The 16,383-nt window shown below is 36.6% G+C and overlaps 1 protein-coding gene across 16 annotated transcripts in view; it reads left to right on the top strand.

Annotated features, from left to right (window-relative positions):
- CASK (calcium/calmodulin dependent serine protein kinase) overlaps window positions 1–16,383 on the top strand; it is a 425,127-nt gene that overhangs the window by 46,018 nt on the left and 362,726 nt on the right. Inside the window, exon 1 of one of the 16 annotated variants that reach the window (XM_073358741.1) lies at window positions 10,010–10,177. The exons of the other annotated variants lie outside the window; for them this stretch is intronic. Within the exon in view, the coding sequence (XP_073214842.1) occupies window positions 10,173–10,177 (5 nt within the window). The 5' untranslated portion in view covers window positions 10,010–10,172. Of the gene's footprint in view, window positions 1–10,009; window positions 10,178–16,383 lie in introns of those variants that run through there. 16 annotated transcript variants of the gene reach the window in all.

Below are 16,383 nucleotides of genomic sequence, written 5' to 3'. Positions count from 1 at the left end.
AGATTTTTAAAAATAGTTTTTTCCCTCAAAAAGCATTTATCTAAAGATAGTTTTTAATTAAGATACATTATAGCTTAAAGATATCTCATCGTGGAATAGGGATTATAAATTCTAATTCTATAGTATGAGACAATATATTCATGTAATGTTTAAGAAACGTTTTTGTAAATGAGTTCCAGTAGTTCATGGATTAGGGACACAATCTTATGGGGTTCCAAGGGCTTCTGTATAGAATATTTAGGTCAATCTTTCTATCTACCCAGTGGGACTCAGTGCTCGGACTAGAAGATAACCATCAGAGATGCTTAGTTTTGCAGTTCTCAAACTGGATTTGTCTCCAGAGAGAGCATGCTTGTTAACAGCAAAAATGTTTTAAAATAAATAATATATAGGTGAGAGAAATAACACACCTCAACCCTATTGTCACTCTTCAAATTTGCGTACACAGTCAATTCCTTACCTTTCTCTAAAAGTGCAAAGTTTCAAAAAGGTCAGTGAATAGAAGGTTGTTGCGGGCAGAATAGATCTGGACAAGGAGAAGAATTCTGGAGATAAATGTGAGAAGCGAGGGAAATATGCTTGTTTTGTTAAAATATTATATGTTTGCTATTGAAGAAAAAAACCCAGAATACTTAACGTTGTTGTTTTAGTTAAATAAAACAGCTTAAATTTCTTTCTGGTGGTGGTCTTCTCCTAATACAGCATGGCAAGAAAATCCTCCAAATAGTAATGACTAACCTGTTGAATTGGAGATAGTTCACCTCCTAATGACTTCATAAATATCTGCTTCAGTTACCTTTGGTAAATGAAATAACCAAACGATCATTCATTTTCTGATTATAGCTGGAAAGCTAATCTGAAAAATTTTCAAAATAAATCACTTTAAAAATGTATAGTGTGTACCTTCTAAAAATGAAACCTACATCTATCTCTGAGTTGTGAAGAATATGTATTAAGGTTAAAGCTACCCTTGAGTAAGACTATTTTCTTGAGAGAGAGAGAGCGCATTTTTGTGCACACATGCGCACGTGTGTGAACATTTGCAAAAGAATGTTATGTTATGCTGACCACATTCCAGTTGACAAGGAAACTGGTGATGCAAACTATAGAGTTTTTCTGACAGGGAAAAATCAGTTGCTTAGGGCATGGCTACACTGGAAACTTCAAAGCACTATTGCAGGAGTGCTCCTGCAGCTGCACTTTGAAGTGAGAGTGTGGTCGCACACGAGTGCTGGGAGAGAGCTCTCCCAGCTCTCCTGGTAATCCACCTCCACGAGGGGATTAGCTCCGAGCGCTGGGAGCCTATTTGCACTAGCGCTTTAAAGCGCTCTGACTTGCTGCGCTCGGGGGGTGATTTTTCACATCCATGAGCCAGCAAGTTAGAGCGCTATAAAACGTACGTGTAGCCAAGCCCTTAGTCTCCTTTCATGCTAACGAGTTATGCAACCAAAGTCATAGGCTTGTCTGCTCAGTAGATAGAAAGATTGTGTGTATTGTTAATGTAATTATATGTATATACAGTGAAGATCTATACACAGCATAGTGTAGCAAGTTTTTTTTTTAATTTTTATTAGGGCTGTTGATTGCAGTTAACTCATGCGATTAACTCAAAAAAAATTAATCGATTTAAAAAAAAAGATTAATCTGTTAAACAATAGAATACCAACTGAAATTTATTAAATAATTTTGGATGTTTTTCTACATTTTCAAATATATTGATTATTACAACACAGAATACAAAGTGTATGGTGCTCACTTTATTTTTGATTACAAATACTTGCACTGTAAAAATGAGAAACAAAAGAAATAGTATTTTTCAGTTCACCTCATACAAGTACTGTAGTGCAATCTCTTTATTGTGAAAGTGTAACTTACAAATATAGATTTTTTTTTGTTTCATAACTGCACTCAAAAACAAAGCAATATAAAACTTTAGAGCCTGCAAGTCCCCCAGTCCTCCTCCTTGTTCAGCCAATTGCAAAGAGAAACAAGTTTGTTTACATTTACAGGCGATAATGCTGTCTGCTTCTCACTTACAATATTACCTGAAAGTGAGAACAGGCGTTCTCATGACGCTGTTGTAGAAAGCTCTGCAAGGTATTTACATGCAAGATATGCTAAACATTTGTATGCCCCTTCATGTTTCGGCTACCATTCCAGAGGACATACTTTCATGCAGATGATGCTTATTTAAAAAATGTGTTAATAAAATTTGTGACTTAACTCCTTGGGGGAGAATAGTATGTCTCCTGTTCTGTTTTACCTGCATTCTGCCATACATTTCAGGTTATAGCCATCTCAAATGATGACCCAGCATGTTGTTAGTTTTAAGAACATTTTAACAGCAGATTTGACAAAATGCAAAGAAGGTACCAATGTGAGATTTCTAAAATAGCTACAGGACTGGGCCCAAGGCTTAAGAATCTGAAGTGACGTGCAAAATCTGAGAGCGACGAAGTGTGGAACATGCTTTCAGAAGTCTTAAAAAAGCAACACTCAGATGCGGAAACTGCAGAACCCGGACCACAAAAATGAAAATCAACCTTCTGCTGGTGGAATCTGACTTAGATGATGAAAATGAACATCGTTGGTCTGCTCTGCTTTGGATTGTTATCAAGCTGAACCCAGTATCAGCATGGGCAGTTGCCCTGTGGAATAGTGATTGAAGCATGAAGGGACATATGAATCTTTAGTGTATCTGGCACGTAAATATCTTGCAATGCTGGGTACAACAGTGCCATTGCACACTCCTGTTCTCGCTTTCAGGTGACATTGTAAGCAAGAAGCGGGCAACATCATTTCCTGCAAACTTGGTTGTCTGAGCGATTGGCTGAAGTAGGACGTGTAGGCTCTAAAGTTTTACATTGTTTTATTTTTGAAAGCAGTTTTTTTTTACATAATTCTACATTTGTATGTTCAACTTTCATGATAGATTGCACTACAGTACTTGAATTAAGTGAATTGAAAAATACTATTTTGTTTTTTACAGTGCAAATAGTTGTAATCAAAAATAAATTGAGCACTGTACTTTGTATTCTGTGTTGTAATTGAAATCAATATATTAAAAAATGTAGAAAACATCCAAAAATAGTTAAATAAATTTTAACACTGATTAATTGTGATTAATTGTTTTAATCACATGATTAATCACGATTTAATGCTTGAGAGCCCTAATTTTTATATAAAAAAAATCTTCAACTCTCTTCTTGCACATAGTCTTCTGGAGAAATTTGAATGAGGAGAGAGAGGATAGCGGCCTTGTGGAGCAGCTCAAGAAGTGCTTTCCATGTCTGTAAGGACAGCATAAAAAAGGTAGGGAAACCATTGTAGGAAAATGGACAAATGGGGAATAAAGGTTTGCATTGTTGCCAGAGCTGGGATAGGAAAGAAGAAATGCTATGAGAGAGATGTTTCTGTCTTAATTTGAAGAAACAATTTCCCTTCCTAGGGTGTGCTTAGCAGATTAGGCTGTGGTTTGACAAATGAGGTGACAGAGGGATATTATTTAGTTCTTGAGGGTGGGGATACAGGTAAGCGATACTCCATAATTTTTCATAGGACAGGGTTATTTATAATTCAGCATTAATTGGTATGTCTGTGTAAACTTTGGCAGTTTTTAGGCATTTCTGTTTCAAAACTGCTGCAACTTTGGAAACATCATGCAATCCAGTGGTCCTAAGTGGAATCCCCACTCCCCCCCTTTTTTTTGTGATTATATTTGCCTTGCCAAAAGAGTCTGTCAATCCCTTTATAATTATCCCCTTATTATTATTATTATTATTTATTTTATTATTTATTATTAGTATCATGCTTCAAATGGTGGTCCATTACGTTACATTCTATTCCCCTGCTTTGTATACTGTTATAGTTGAAGTCAGTGTGTAGCTATTTTATGTCTCCTGTTTTTTTTAAAAAAGTAATGGATTTAATTAAGTTGACGCTTTATAAATTTTTTTTAAAATAGTTTGTGCTATAGCAATTTAAAGTTATGATGAACTAAATTATTTTTAAAATGCATTAGTTTTGGGTTTTTTTTGTTTTTTTGAAAGAAAACCCAAAATGCTGAAAATTAAGACCCTGATTCAGCAAGACACTTATGCAGGTACCTAACTGAACTCCCATGAGTAGTCCCGTTGACTTCATTGGAACTACTCATCCTCTTAAAGTTAAGCATGTATTCAGGTGTTTTCGTCGTCAGGATGGAAAATTGTGGTTTTTTTTTTTAATTTTCTTATCATAGTGACTTTAGATCTACGTCATTTCAATTTTGAAGCCTTCCTGAAGTCTTCGCCCTTCCTTCTGTCCTCTTCCTGAACGTTGCTGTAATGGATCCCTTTAAACTATCTTCCTGGCCTATCATTAGCAGTTTCCCACATGGAGTCTGTCAATCCAGGGACAGCTATCCCACCAAGGAGGGCCTATGCAGCATTGCTCCTCTCCTTTTCAGAGACCCTTATAGTTCTTTATTATCAGCAACAAAAAAGTCTAAATGTACTGCAACTGCCCTTGGCCTCCAACTTTCCCACCTCCCTTCCAGAATCTTTTGGGCCCTTCCCACACTTACTTCTTTCTTAACCACGAGCTATAGGAAGAAATAGTGGTTCTTCCTACGTCTTTGGAAGCCCCTCTACAACTTTCTTCTGAAATATAGTCCTGATTGGTTTCTCACATGTCCCAAACTTAAAATTCTCCGAGGGTAACCAATTCAGTGAGATGGTAGGGCTTCTCCTATTTCTGAGTGGAAGGATCCATCAAAAAAAGTCATTCTTGTTCATCTCTCTAGTTAAAATCTTGGAAATGGGATGCTCAGCTCTAGGTGACTGGGTTTCTTTGCCCAGAAAAAAGCTGAAAATCAGAGTTGAATATAATGCTCCAGTTTTTCAGTTATGAGATTTTATGTGCTAGTTGTCACATGTAAGTTCAAAATTTATTCCTGGGGGAATTCTGTGCATCTGCAGATGCACAGAATTCTTCTGTCCCACATAATTTTGCATTTTCCAGCATAAAATATATTTTGCCCAAGAAGTGCTGCAGTTCTGCCTTTTGCCCACCAGAAGTTGCATGAATGCAGCCAGCTGTTCTGGTGCCAGAGTGGCCTCTGGTGGGCAAAAGGCAGAAATGCAGCATTTCTGGGGCAGAATGTATTTTCGGTGGAGGGAGGCGGGAGAATTCTATGCTCAGTACTGCAGTATTTGCCAGGAGTAGAAGTTCATCATAGTACCTTGCCTGCAGAGCCAGATTTGGGCATAGTGGGCCACACAGGGCTGCTGGGGGGGAACAGATTGGGGCTAGTAGGGTGACAGTGTTGAGTCTGGGGATGAGGGGGTGAGGGGCTGCAGAGACCCATGGGGATGGGGAGTGCCGGGGACAGGGGCAGATGTATGTGACTGAGTGGGAGAGGCTTTGGGTCAGCCAAGGTCTGCATGGGAGAGGCTTCCCAACTCCCTAACAATTCACATGCCCCCCCCCCCAACATCCCACCTTTACCCACGCACACCCAGCACCCTCCTGATTCGCTCCTAGGCTCCTTCCCTCTCCCTCAGCTCCTCCATTACCCCTGACTCCCCCAAGCCTTTGCAATACTTCTGACAGGTGCAGGAAATACAGTTCTGTATTGTAATTTAAATGAATTACTTGAAGTTCTGCATTAATATGCCTAGTAAGGAATTGATTTGTCAAAAAAAAAAATTACCAGAATCTGTTGCGGGTTTTTTTTGGGGTCTGTATTGTTACATTGTTACAGACACACTCACTGACAGATATTTTTAAATAAATTACCAAAATAATTGAAACTGACATGATTATTTTGTGTTATTTTGACAAATTAAATTTGCACAATTTTCAAATATTGTGTGCAGAATTTTTAATGTTTTTGTACAGAATTCCCCAAGGAGTAAAATTATATATGCACACTGAAGTGTGCCTTTAAAAAATAAAAAGATAGCTGTTTTCTATTACTTTAAGAAAACAGAAATCTGCAAGTACTTTGAATATAGTTGACTTGCACATACTTTGGGATTTCAATAAATATAGAGAAGATTTACCAGTAAGAATAGGAAATAGTTCCTCACCTAAAACCTGAATACCTACCCAGTGTTCTTATCTACAACTATAGAATTCCACTGAGCTGTTTCTTCTGGATACATACTGATTTGAACCATTTTTTAGCTTTGACGAAAGTTCTACACATACTAAAATTGTCTAAAAGTAAAAGTTTCACTCCTGGGGGAATTCTGTGCCACTGCACGAGTGCATAGTTCATGGGCCATGCAAATTTTTTTTTTGTTTTCTGCAGAAAATAGCTTCTGCTGGAAAGTTGCTCCAGTTCTGCCTTTTGCCCACCAGAGGGTGCTGTGGTGCTAGAACAGTTCAGCCACTTCTGAACGAGACCCAGCTGCAATAGGGAAGGGAAGAGGCTGCCTTCTTCACAGCGCCTATCAGGCCAGGTCAGGAAACAGACAGCTTGGGGCACATGGGGCTGCTGGGGGGTCACAGACAGGCTCATAAGGGCTAGTGGGAGAGGACACACTAGGCAGGGGGCTACATGGGCATGGAGGTGCAGGGCCACAGGAGGAAATGGGGGTGCAGGGACACATGGAAATGAGGGGAGGGGACTGACTGAGGGGGTCCAGGGACACAGGCAGATATGCCTGAATCAATGGGAGAGGCTATGGGTTAGCCAGGGTCTGCATGGAGGAAGCTCTGTAACCATCCCTCCCAGCTTCGCCCCCACCCCCCTGCCATCTGTTCCATACTTTTCCCACCCACACCCAACAGCCCTTCAAGTTCACACCCAGGCTCCTTTTTTCCATGTTGCTTCCTTTGCTTAGAATGACACTTCACTTCTGTGCACCAAGAATCTTCACTATCCTTCTTCACAACCCATATGAGAGCCTGATTCTTTTGATCATCCCCTAGATGAAAACTAAATTTTGGTCTAGATTATTAATGTCTAATTTCAAAAGTTATTAACTCCTGAATTTGTAATAATGCTATGGAATGTGTATATTGGCTTTTATTTTAAAATGTTTGATTTGTTTGCCACAATTGAGTGGCTTATCTTTGAGGCACGTTAATGTTTTAATTTAATACTTTTCAGTTATTTTCTGTTAAAGCACCAGAGGCCTTCAAGAGCTGAATTGCCAACAAACTAATAGTATGTTAGAGGCATTTCAAAGTTCTAATGATAAACTGAAGCTAAGTTATTTTTAAGTTATTAAAGGTTTAATAAACAAATCCCCAAATAACCATTAAATAGGCTAATACGACTTATCTGGACCTTGCCACGTTTTCTACTATAAATATATCTAAAGCCAGTTCTTGGCACAGGATGCTTTAACAGGCTTTTGAGTGGCTTTATAACTAGAGCGGAGAGTGCCTGGGAGAACCCCACTTGGTGAGTAAGCTCACTTTTTAAATGGAGATGCTTTAAATAGTGAAAATTATAGGAACAGAAATAAAATCATGTTGGGAGGTGAGGGGGTAGATCAGTCCTAGAGCATGATTCCAAACTTTAGATCTAATTTCTTCAAAAGAAAAAACACATAGTAAAGCTGCTTCTCTCCTCTTTCTAATGATTTATGTAAATCGATCCTCAAATGTCCCAAGAACATGTTTTCGTATACCAACTGTAACACGTTTGTGCATTGTAATTAAAAATCGTAATTTTCTTGAAATTACAAAGAGGTGTAGGGGGGGAAAAATGGGATGTTTACGCAGCATAAAGGGTAACATGCCCTAAATTAGCCACTGAGACAGAGCAAACAAAACATTAACCCTCTTCATGCCTGTGTTTTACACAATTGATTTGTGGATGCAAATTTTAATACTTTAATAATTCTGCCCATCCCTACCTTGCCTTATTGAGGGCAGAAATTGGGGAGTTAAAGGTACAAGTCCTCAAATTTGTTACTGCAAAATGGTAAGCCAGGCATCAGCCTGACTGAAAATTAACTCCTAAATATCTAAACAGAGAGACATTAATATATTCACCAAAGTATTTTCCCTTTCTAAGAAGTCAGAATTTAAAATTCTTACTATTTCAAAGGAACTTGCGATGCGGCATAGTGGTCCCTTTTGTACCTCTATAATATGTTAAATGATCTTGTAGACGTCTCATAAATGACTGGTTTTGTTTAAAAGACCAATGGAATACTTAGCTTTTAGATGGATTTATTTTATATTAAAATAAGGAAGTCTGTGTGGGAAAGAGGTCCAATCCCAGCAGAATTGCTCTACTGCTATGCTTTAAATGTAGAAGGAACAGTATATACTAAAGGGTAACCTTTCATATATGTAATCTCAGCTATGCTATGTAATGTATTTGTTTTGCATGCTTTGTCTTACAGAGCAGTGTGGCCTCAGTTTTCTGCTTCATTCATCCATTGTGCCATGCAAAGAGCTAAAGAAAGACTAAACTTTTGTGAAAATTGACCTTTTTATCGCTTAAATTGAGCTAAAATGCTAAAATATTATTCACGTGTCGTACCCAACAGTTAGTTTTCAGTACTACTATCAGTTTAATACTACCTATCTACAAGTTGCTTTTACTATAGTTAATTTTTACTGAAATTAGTCGTAGCTGCTACTGGCTGAGGATTTTATTTTAGGAGCTCTTTCTATCAGAGAAGTATGGCAACTTTTCTACTTCTGAATTTTAGTACCTTTAAATCCCTTCACACAAATGACTTGCTTTTGTTTTTTTAAAATCAAGAATACTAGATTTCAGTGGGAAAATAGAAGCAGTCAGTTTTTAACCATGTTACTTGCTTGTATGGCAGCATGTGACAATATGGAAAGCAATGACTGCTTTTCATTCCACTTATCTATCTGTAGTGAGCATAGGAAATGTGAGACTGTTTTGAACCTGTTTTGATTAGGTATGAATGGAAGAGGTTATAGCTCCCAGTTCTTGGCTTGCACTAGAAGCTATTGTAGTCTGTAAACAGTCTTCAGAAGTTAATCATCTCCCAGGCATTAAATATTTGTACTGTTGAAACAAAGCATCTTATGTATAATCAATTCTAAATTTAAAAAAGCACTGCATTTGCAAAATTAAATACATTATAGATTTATAGAAATTACATTTTTGAATTGAAGTACTCCTGTTTTTGTTAATAGGGCATTCACTAACTTCATTTTTTTATTTTATTTGATTTGAAATTCTGACATCTAATATTTGTGAGTTGCTAGTCATTCAGGTTCAGATCTAATTTGGAGTGAATGTAGACAGTGTAGCTATAGTTTTGTAATACATACTACGAGAGTACAAATGTAATTCATGGGGTGCATTATTTTGTCCCTTGGAGAATATGCTGTTAAACTTCCATGTGTATTCAGTATAACTTTTGAATTTGCCTCAGAATGCTACAGAAAATTGATTAAATTCACTGTTGATATAAGTGGGTGCAGTCTCATTGTTGGTGGAATTGCATCTGCTTATGCTAGCCGTAAATTCATCCGTTTGTGTTTAAGTGAGCCATGCTGGCTACACTTTAATATCTGAGCTTCATTTCAATATAAATATATACCATTGTGAATTATTGTACTGTATATTAAAATGTAGTAGACTGAAACTGTGATAATATGTATTAAATGGGGTGAATGCATTTTAAGTCACTTATCATAGAATAGAATATATATATTTTTACTAACCTGCCGCAGGGGTAGTGTAGGAAGAAATCCATTAAGGTTTTCTGTTGATTAGTTTGAGAGCTTGACTTTTTCCTCATTGCAATAATTTGAAGGAAAAGTAAAACATGTTGATGCTACAATGCTGCCTAGGGTTTTATTATGCTAACATACCATACTTTAGAAATACTGATTACTAGCAGAAGTAAATAGACATTACAGTTATCTAGTTATTTTGTTTTTAAATGGTAGTAAACAAAATAAAAAAAGCTTTATTAGCAAGCTAATGTTCTGAAAAGCTGTCTTTATCCTGAATATATCAACATTTTATAGTATAGTGTTTACAGTAACTTTAGCAGTTTCATTTCTTTTGTTTAAGGATCTCTAAAGCCAGTGTTGTGGCCTGGACAGATGCTCCTAATGATTGACCAGAACATTTTCACTTAAGTGGAAACAGAAATGAAATGTTTTCCCATCCAGTCACCAGTGAACAGTAATTCTTTAATGCAAAACAACTATACTACTGTTTGGTTACAAGCACAATGGTGTAAGTTAAAGACACAGTGACAACTTTAATGCTTAAGGTCTTTTTTTTTTCTTGTTTGTAACTGTAATTTTTAAATGAAATTTTTGTTTGCCTTATGGATCTACCAATCCAATTTAAAAACGTAAAAATGGTTATAAGTACACAGCCAAATATCTAATAATCATAGTGCACATGCTGTGAAAAGCTACCAAAATAGCTGCTCTTACATGCTGTACTTATTGTTGTGATGTGTCTGCAATCTTAGAATATAAGTATACCTTTCAGTGGCCCAGGCATAATTACTCAAATACCAATCTAAAATGCTTACACCACAAAATAAAACTGAAATGCTTTGTACTGGCGTGCAGTCAAGTCACATGGAATTTTATATGGTTCCTTGTAACATTGCCTTGCTTATATTAAACATGAGCTAAATATTTGTTGAACAGATTTTCACCTGTAGATTATGCTGAACATTGCCCTGAATGTCTATACTCCAAGAATGGACCAAACTGCATCCAGTCCTGCCTTAGTTCAAGAGATCGAGATAATATAGAGTGGACATGATGACCACAAGGAATATGTCCAGAGAGTTGTATGTTTTTATTGATGTTTAAGTGGCATTGAAAAATTAACTAGTTAGTTACAGTGCAAAACCTGTGAGATACATTCTTTTGTTATGGATGTGAAGGACTGTTTATTCTTCCGTGTTGAATAACCAAAGTCTAAATTTGATCTCAAGTCTGATTCATCTCTTGAGACTGAGCAAAGCCTTCCCAATGTATTTGTGTCACGGACAGAGGTTCTTGGTGAACCGAAGGTAAGGGTACATTTACCCCCATTTGTTTGTGTACTCTGTCTCTGTTATCAAGTAGACTGCCTTGGCTCTGGTCAGTTGTACCTGTGCAGTTCTGTAGATAGTGAAAAATCTTCACAAAGACAGATACTTGATTCTGTTTCCAAGACCCAGATTTCCCATTCTGTTCACTGCTTGGAATAGTTCTTTTGGTCTGTAGTTAACAGATACTGTTCTAATAGAAAAAATAGTTTCTTTATTTTAACCTGTCACAGCATAGAAATTTGAATCCCACACAATTTAGAGCCTGTCTTCAATCAGCAGGATTCTAGCCTCTTGCTCTATTGCATAGTCTCTCTCAAGCTGTCTCTGTACCATGATACTTGCATGGATGACGGGGCGTGTAGGCCCAGTGATATGATGGTTGTAAATAAACAAAGTTGTAGTGGTCTACAGGCATTTGAGACACGGGGCCAGTATATGGACAAGTATATAGTATAGTAGCCAAGAGTGGTCTGTTTAAACAGGTCCACAGCTACAAGGGGAGTGAGGGTAGGTTCTTTGTGTGGTATGTATGATGTTTTTGAAGTACAGATCTAACAATGACAGATGAGATCACCATACTCTAACTTAGTTCTACAACAAAGATCAAATCCATTGTGTGTTCACTTAAGTGAAATGGAGCAGAAACCAGTTGGGGCAATCCTGTGGTTTTTATGGAGACCATAAAATCCAAAGTCAAAGAACAAATCTGCATAAATATTAAATAGCACTGTGGATACAGTGTTATGAATTGTATCATACGCTGGGGGTTGGTGGGTGCAAAGTCACAGTGCCACTCAATCAGATTTGGTCTGGCCATCCCTCCATTATGACAAAAAGGCAGTCAGACCAAATGTAAGTGGTGCTGTGGCTCCGTATGCCATGTTTTAATGTCACTCACATTTGAAGGGGGTGGGTTAATAGGGCCTCATGGACCAGGCGGTCTGGCTAGTGGAGGTTGTGGTGGTGTGCTCCTAAGAGGAGAAAAGAAGGATCAGGTTAAGGTGGGAGGGAGACAAATCTGTGCCCCTCCCCCACACACTTTAAGTGGTGCTCTGTACTCCCAGAATGGCATATTCATGCAAACTGTATTGATCAGTTTTTAGTTAGGTCATGCAGTCAGTTATAGTTTATAACTTTTTACTAGTTAATTTTAATATTATTATACGTTTAGGAGTTGCATTAAATTCTGCTTTTGTATTAAAGACATCTGTGCTAATCATTTCTCTAATGCTGGAATTGATAGTGTTATCATACAGGTATACAAATGTTTGACTGACTGGGTTTTACCACTTTAGTTTGTGGTTTATTTGTTGTTTTGCACTTAATGAGGTGAAATGCATTTTAACTGAGATACTTTAAAATAGAATATGTTTCAAGGTTTTCTCAGTCCAGTTAATGTTGATGTTTTCAGTGTAAAACATCTCAATGTAATTCACCTTAGTTTTACTAAAGATACTTAAAATGTGCTCTATTAATAAACTAATGATTAAATAAGCTGCTTAATATGTCATAACTGCCTTATAATTGAATTATCAGTACATACTCTGTTCAGTTTTGGAGCTGCTGGTTTTGAAGTTCATGTTACATGAAATTTAATGCTACTCAGGCATATGATTTACTGACTTGTTTCTCTCCTGTTCTAAGAATTGTTAGCAGTAGTACACTGCTGATTTTGACTTGGATTCACTGACATCATTTTAAACTAGGGAAAAATGTGCATTGCCTTTGCTCGCTTTCCCAGTTTGTTGCACTGATATTTGAAAACGTTAAAAGTTCTGTGCTACTTTTCTCCCTTTATTTAACTAGCTAGAAGATAAAGAATCTGAACGATAGTAATCAACTTCTTTCAGGGCCTTCTGAGGATTTGAGAGAAAAAAAGGCAATAGTTCTATAAAATGAATGGTGATGTCTGGAGCTTCCACTTTAAGTAAACTTTCATTTCTGGTCTTAAATTTCCATGGCACATTGTTTTAAGTGAAGTCCCCTAACAATTGGTGTTACAATGCACCATGGAAATTTCATTCCACTACTGCTGTATTTCTTACCAAAAATTGCACTCCAAGTGAATGGTGATGCAAGTTATTGCTGCCAGATTTTAAAATATCATCATATGCAGTTCTATCACCGTTTCCTCAGGGGGATCTCCACAGATGGCTTTGTCAGGTTCTGACTACCTGCTCTATGGGAATTTACTTTATAAGCTGATAAAGTGAGAGTATGAGCATGGTAGTGACCTTATTTTGTCAATTCTTTAATGCCAGTAGTATTTTGAATACAAACAACTCTCCTGTAACAACTCAATTGCCTCTCAACTTCACTGTAAAAGAAGAAAATCTAATAAGTTAAATGGTCAAATAGCATCAATTTCAGTAAGTTCATTAGCAGAGTCCCAGTGGTATAAATTAAAGAATCCCTCTATGGCAATTTGCTAAGCTGTAGGTTCCTACATAATCAAAATGCTTAATAGCCTATATATCTAAATACACAAAATTAACTTATAAAGGTATGTTTTTATAAACTAACCTATACATTAGGCTATTAATGTATAATTAAAGTTGATCATAAATTTAAAAATGGATTTAATGTTGCAGGCCTTAAGTATGGATGATAAGCACTTGAAAGCCTACATTCTAGTATTTATTCACAAAATCTTCTATCCTGTCTCCTTCAGCGTTTACATCTTTTAAGTGCAATCCAGGCACGGCAGGCCTCAAGCTAAAGCTTTTTTTATGTAGTGCACAACAAGATACTTTGGATGCAGTCTTGTCATTATTGATTTCCTATAGCAATATCATGCAGTAACTTTTTTCTTTTAGTTACACCTTCTTTCATATGACTGATTCATATAATTTTTAAAAATATTACAGAACTTATGAGGTTGAAGGATAGGTCCACTCTTTTTGTGCTGTTCAGGGAGATCAAAGCATATGTTCTTTCCAAGATGAGGGCATGTATTGACATCTATAGTTTGATTCTTTAATGTGCTTTACTTTTGTTGTGCCTTTTTTGATAACTTGACTAGTCATGTACTATGTTAGTTTTAAATATGGTGTCTATTACAATATAAATGAAAATATCTGAAATCTCAGAAAAGAAATGCTACATCAAAAGAGCTGGATTCAGTTCCCAGGAATGCTGTAGACTTCCTGTGTGAGTTTGGCATGTCATTATATACATCTGTGCCTCAATTTTTCCTTTTGTAAAAGGGGAATAAGCAGTACAAAGGAGTGCTTTGAAAGTGCAACATATTTATTTGTAATGAAAATATAATGAATTGTATGAGTACTAACCTTTGTTCCACATATAATTCTTGTGAGGGGTACCCTGTTTATAAATTATTGGAAATGCCTGGGTATTGCTTGCTTTTGGGCTTATATTTGTAAATACTTAGCTACAGCTTATACTTTTGACATCCCCTTCCAGAACTTTGCCTTCTTAATGATTGCACTATTCTTGCTCATTACACCAGACAGTTTTTTGTGGATGAAACTAGTTTAATTTACATAGTGGAAATGCATACTCAGAAATGTATTGCTCGCCTTAAAACTCCCATAAGTCAGTTGATCATCACTAAACTCTAAATATGTCATTGCATGTTGTTTTCTTGGTGTCATCTTGTAAGAAGGTAAAAGGCAGAACTCCAGCCTGGTATCAATGTGTTAAACAATTGCTGGAAGAGCAACTGGATTATTTTTGGAGAAATCAGAAATATACGTTCTGGACTTTTGCTTGATATGAGACCTTTGTATTGGTGCCATAAACTGACTCTGACTTGCAGTTTGGTTATGGAAGGATTTTTCTTTGTGTATTATATACTTATAATAATGCAGGGTTATTAAGCAGAAATTTTCTTGGGCTTTTTTGCTATATTTTTCATAGTCCTCTTTATAGACATATACCAAACAGAGCTTTGTATTTCTCTAACTTAACTTTTTGTTTTATTTGCTTCATAAAGTTTTCAGCAAATTATGCCATATTACATTACATATATTTACATAATGAACAAAAAGGAACTTTTTTATTAACACATATTAAACATCAGTGGCTAACTTTTTTGGATAAAGGAAGTCTTTTAAAAGATCACTGACCACTACTTTATTACCTGCTCAGTTAAGCTGTGTGAACCCATAGGCTGCCTTTGTGCATCTTAAAGAAACAAAAACATGCCAAATTTTAAAATATACTTTGATCACCCTTTTAATTTATGTAAGGTTCTTGTGTAAATTGTAATGATCTATATAAATATACCAATTTTCATTTTCAGAGTTGTCACAGAATCCCAGCTTCCCGCTTGGTTTTGTAGGGCTTCAGGAGATAAGTACTATATGTTGTCTTTTCTTCCTGAATCTGTAATATTACTTTTAAACAATTTCATCTTCTCGTTTTGGTAGCAAATTCAGCGGAATTGCTCAGGCTTTGACACAAGTGTCCTAAAATCAAGTGTCCTGTTGAAAACAATGTCTTGAGCACAATTGATTATCCTGATTAGATTGATATTCTAAAATGGTGGGTTCAGTCTATGTGTATACATATATATTTTTTTAAAAGTTAGGGGTTTGCTGGCTTAGACCAAAATGCATGTTCAACTGCATGCTTTATTTACATGTGCAGTAATGGAGTACATTTTCAAACTGTTTTTCTCCACATTGAAAATTGTGTAGAAGTGTAAATAAAAACTCACGTATGCAGTCTCAGTAACTGCACCTAACTTTGATAATTAGTCCTTAATAGCTCTTGCTTTTAGATGTAGGTCTCCTTCCTTTCAACCATCTTAAGTATTTATACTACGTCTGTCACCAGGGTATCTGAGTACTTATAAATTCTAACATGTATGTTAAGGATTTTTTATTTTACTTCCTCTCTCTCATCCTCTAGGTAGTATTTTCGTTAAGGTGAGAACACTAACTAAGGTGAAGCAAGTTCTTAATTTTTTGCACTGAAAGTGAATGAGGTTCATTGTCTTTCTGGCTTATTGAGGAAGAGTGATGATGTTTCCCAATAAGCCATGTTCTGGCGAAGTTGGGTGCTGCACTCTGAACCTGTTGGAGTTTTTTGGAGTCACTTTCATTCCTTGGCATAACACACAACTTTGCAGTAGCTAGACCTTTGAGAGGAAAGAGTGCAATGTCATGGCCAGCTGAAGAGGAGACAATAGCAACAAATGTCTTCTAACATCCTTTGTGTCCAGAAGTAGTGAGAACTCCAGCCCCTAGGTTTGAGGAAGGCAATATATTTAAGATGAAGTATAGGCCTCTCTTAGTTGAGATTCTGAGGTTCTCTCTTCTGTCTGTCAGAAATGCTGGATAATTAAAATAAACCTAAAAATTATAATTCAATGGAAGTAGCAGTGCAAGGCCCAAGTTAAATACTGTTCCTACTCTGTGTG

This window comes from Lepidochelys kempii, chromosome 1, assembly GCF_965140265.1.
Source record: "Lepidochelys kempii isolate rLepKem1 chromosome 1, rLepKem1.hap2, whole genome shotgun sequence".
Classification (NCBI taxonomy): domain Eukaryota; kingdom Metazoa; phylum Chordata; order Testudines; family Cheloniidae; genus Lepidochelys; species Lepidochelys kempii.
This window is presented reverse-complemented; position numbering and strand designations above follow the sequence as displayed.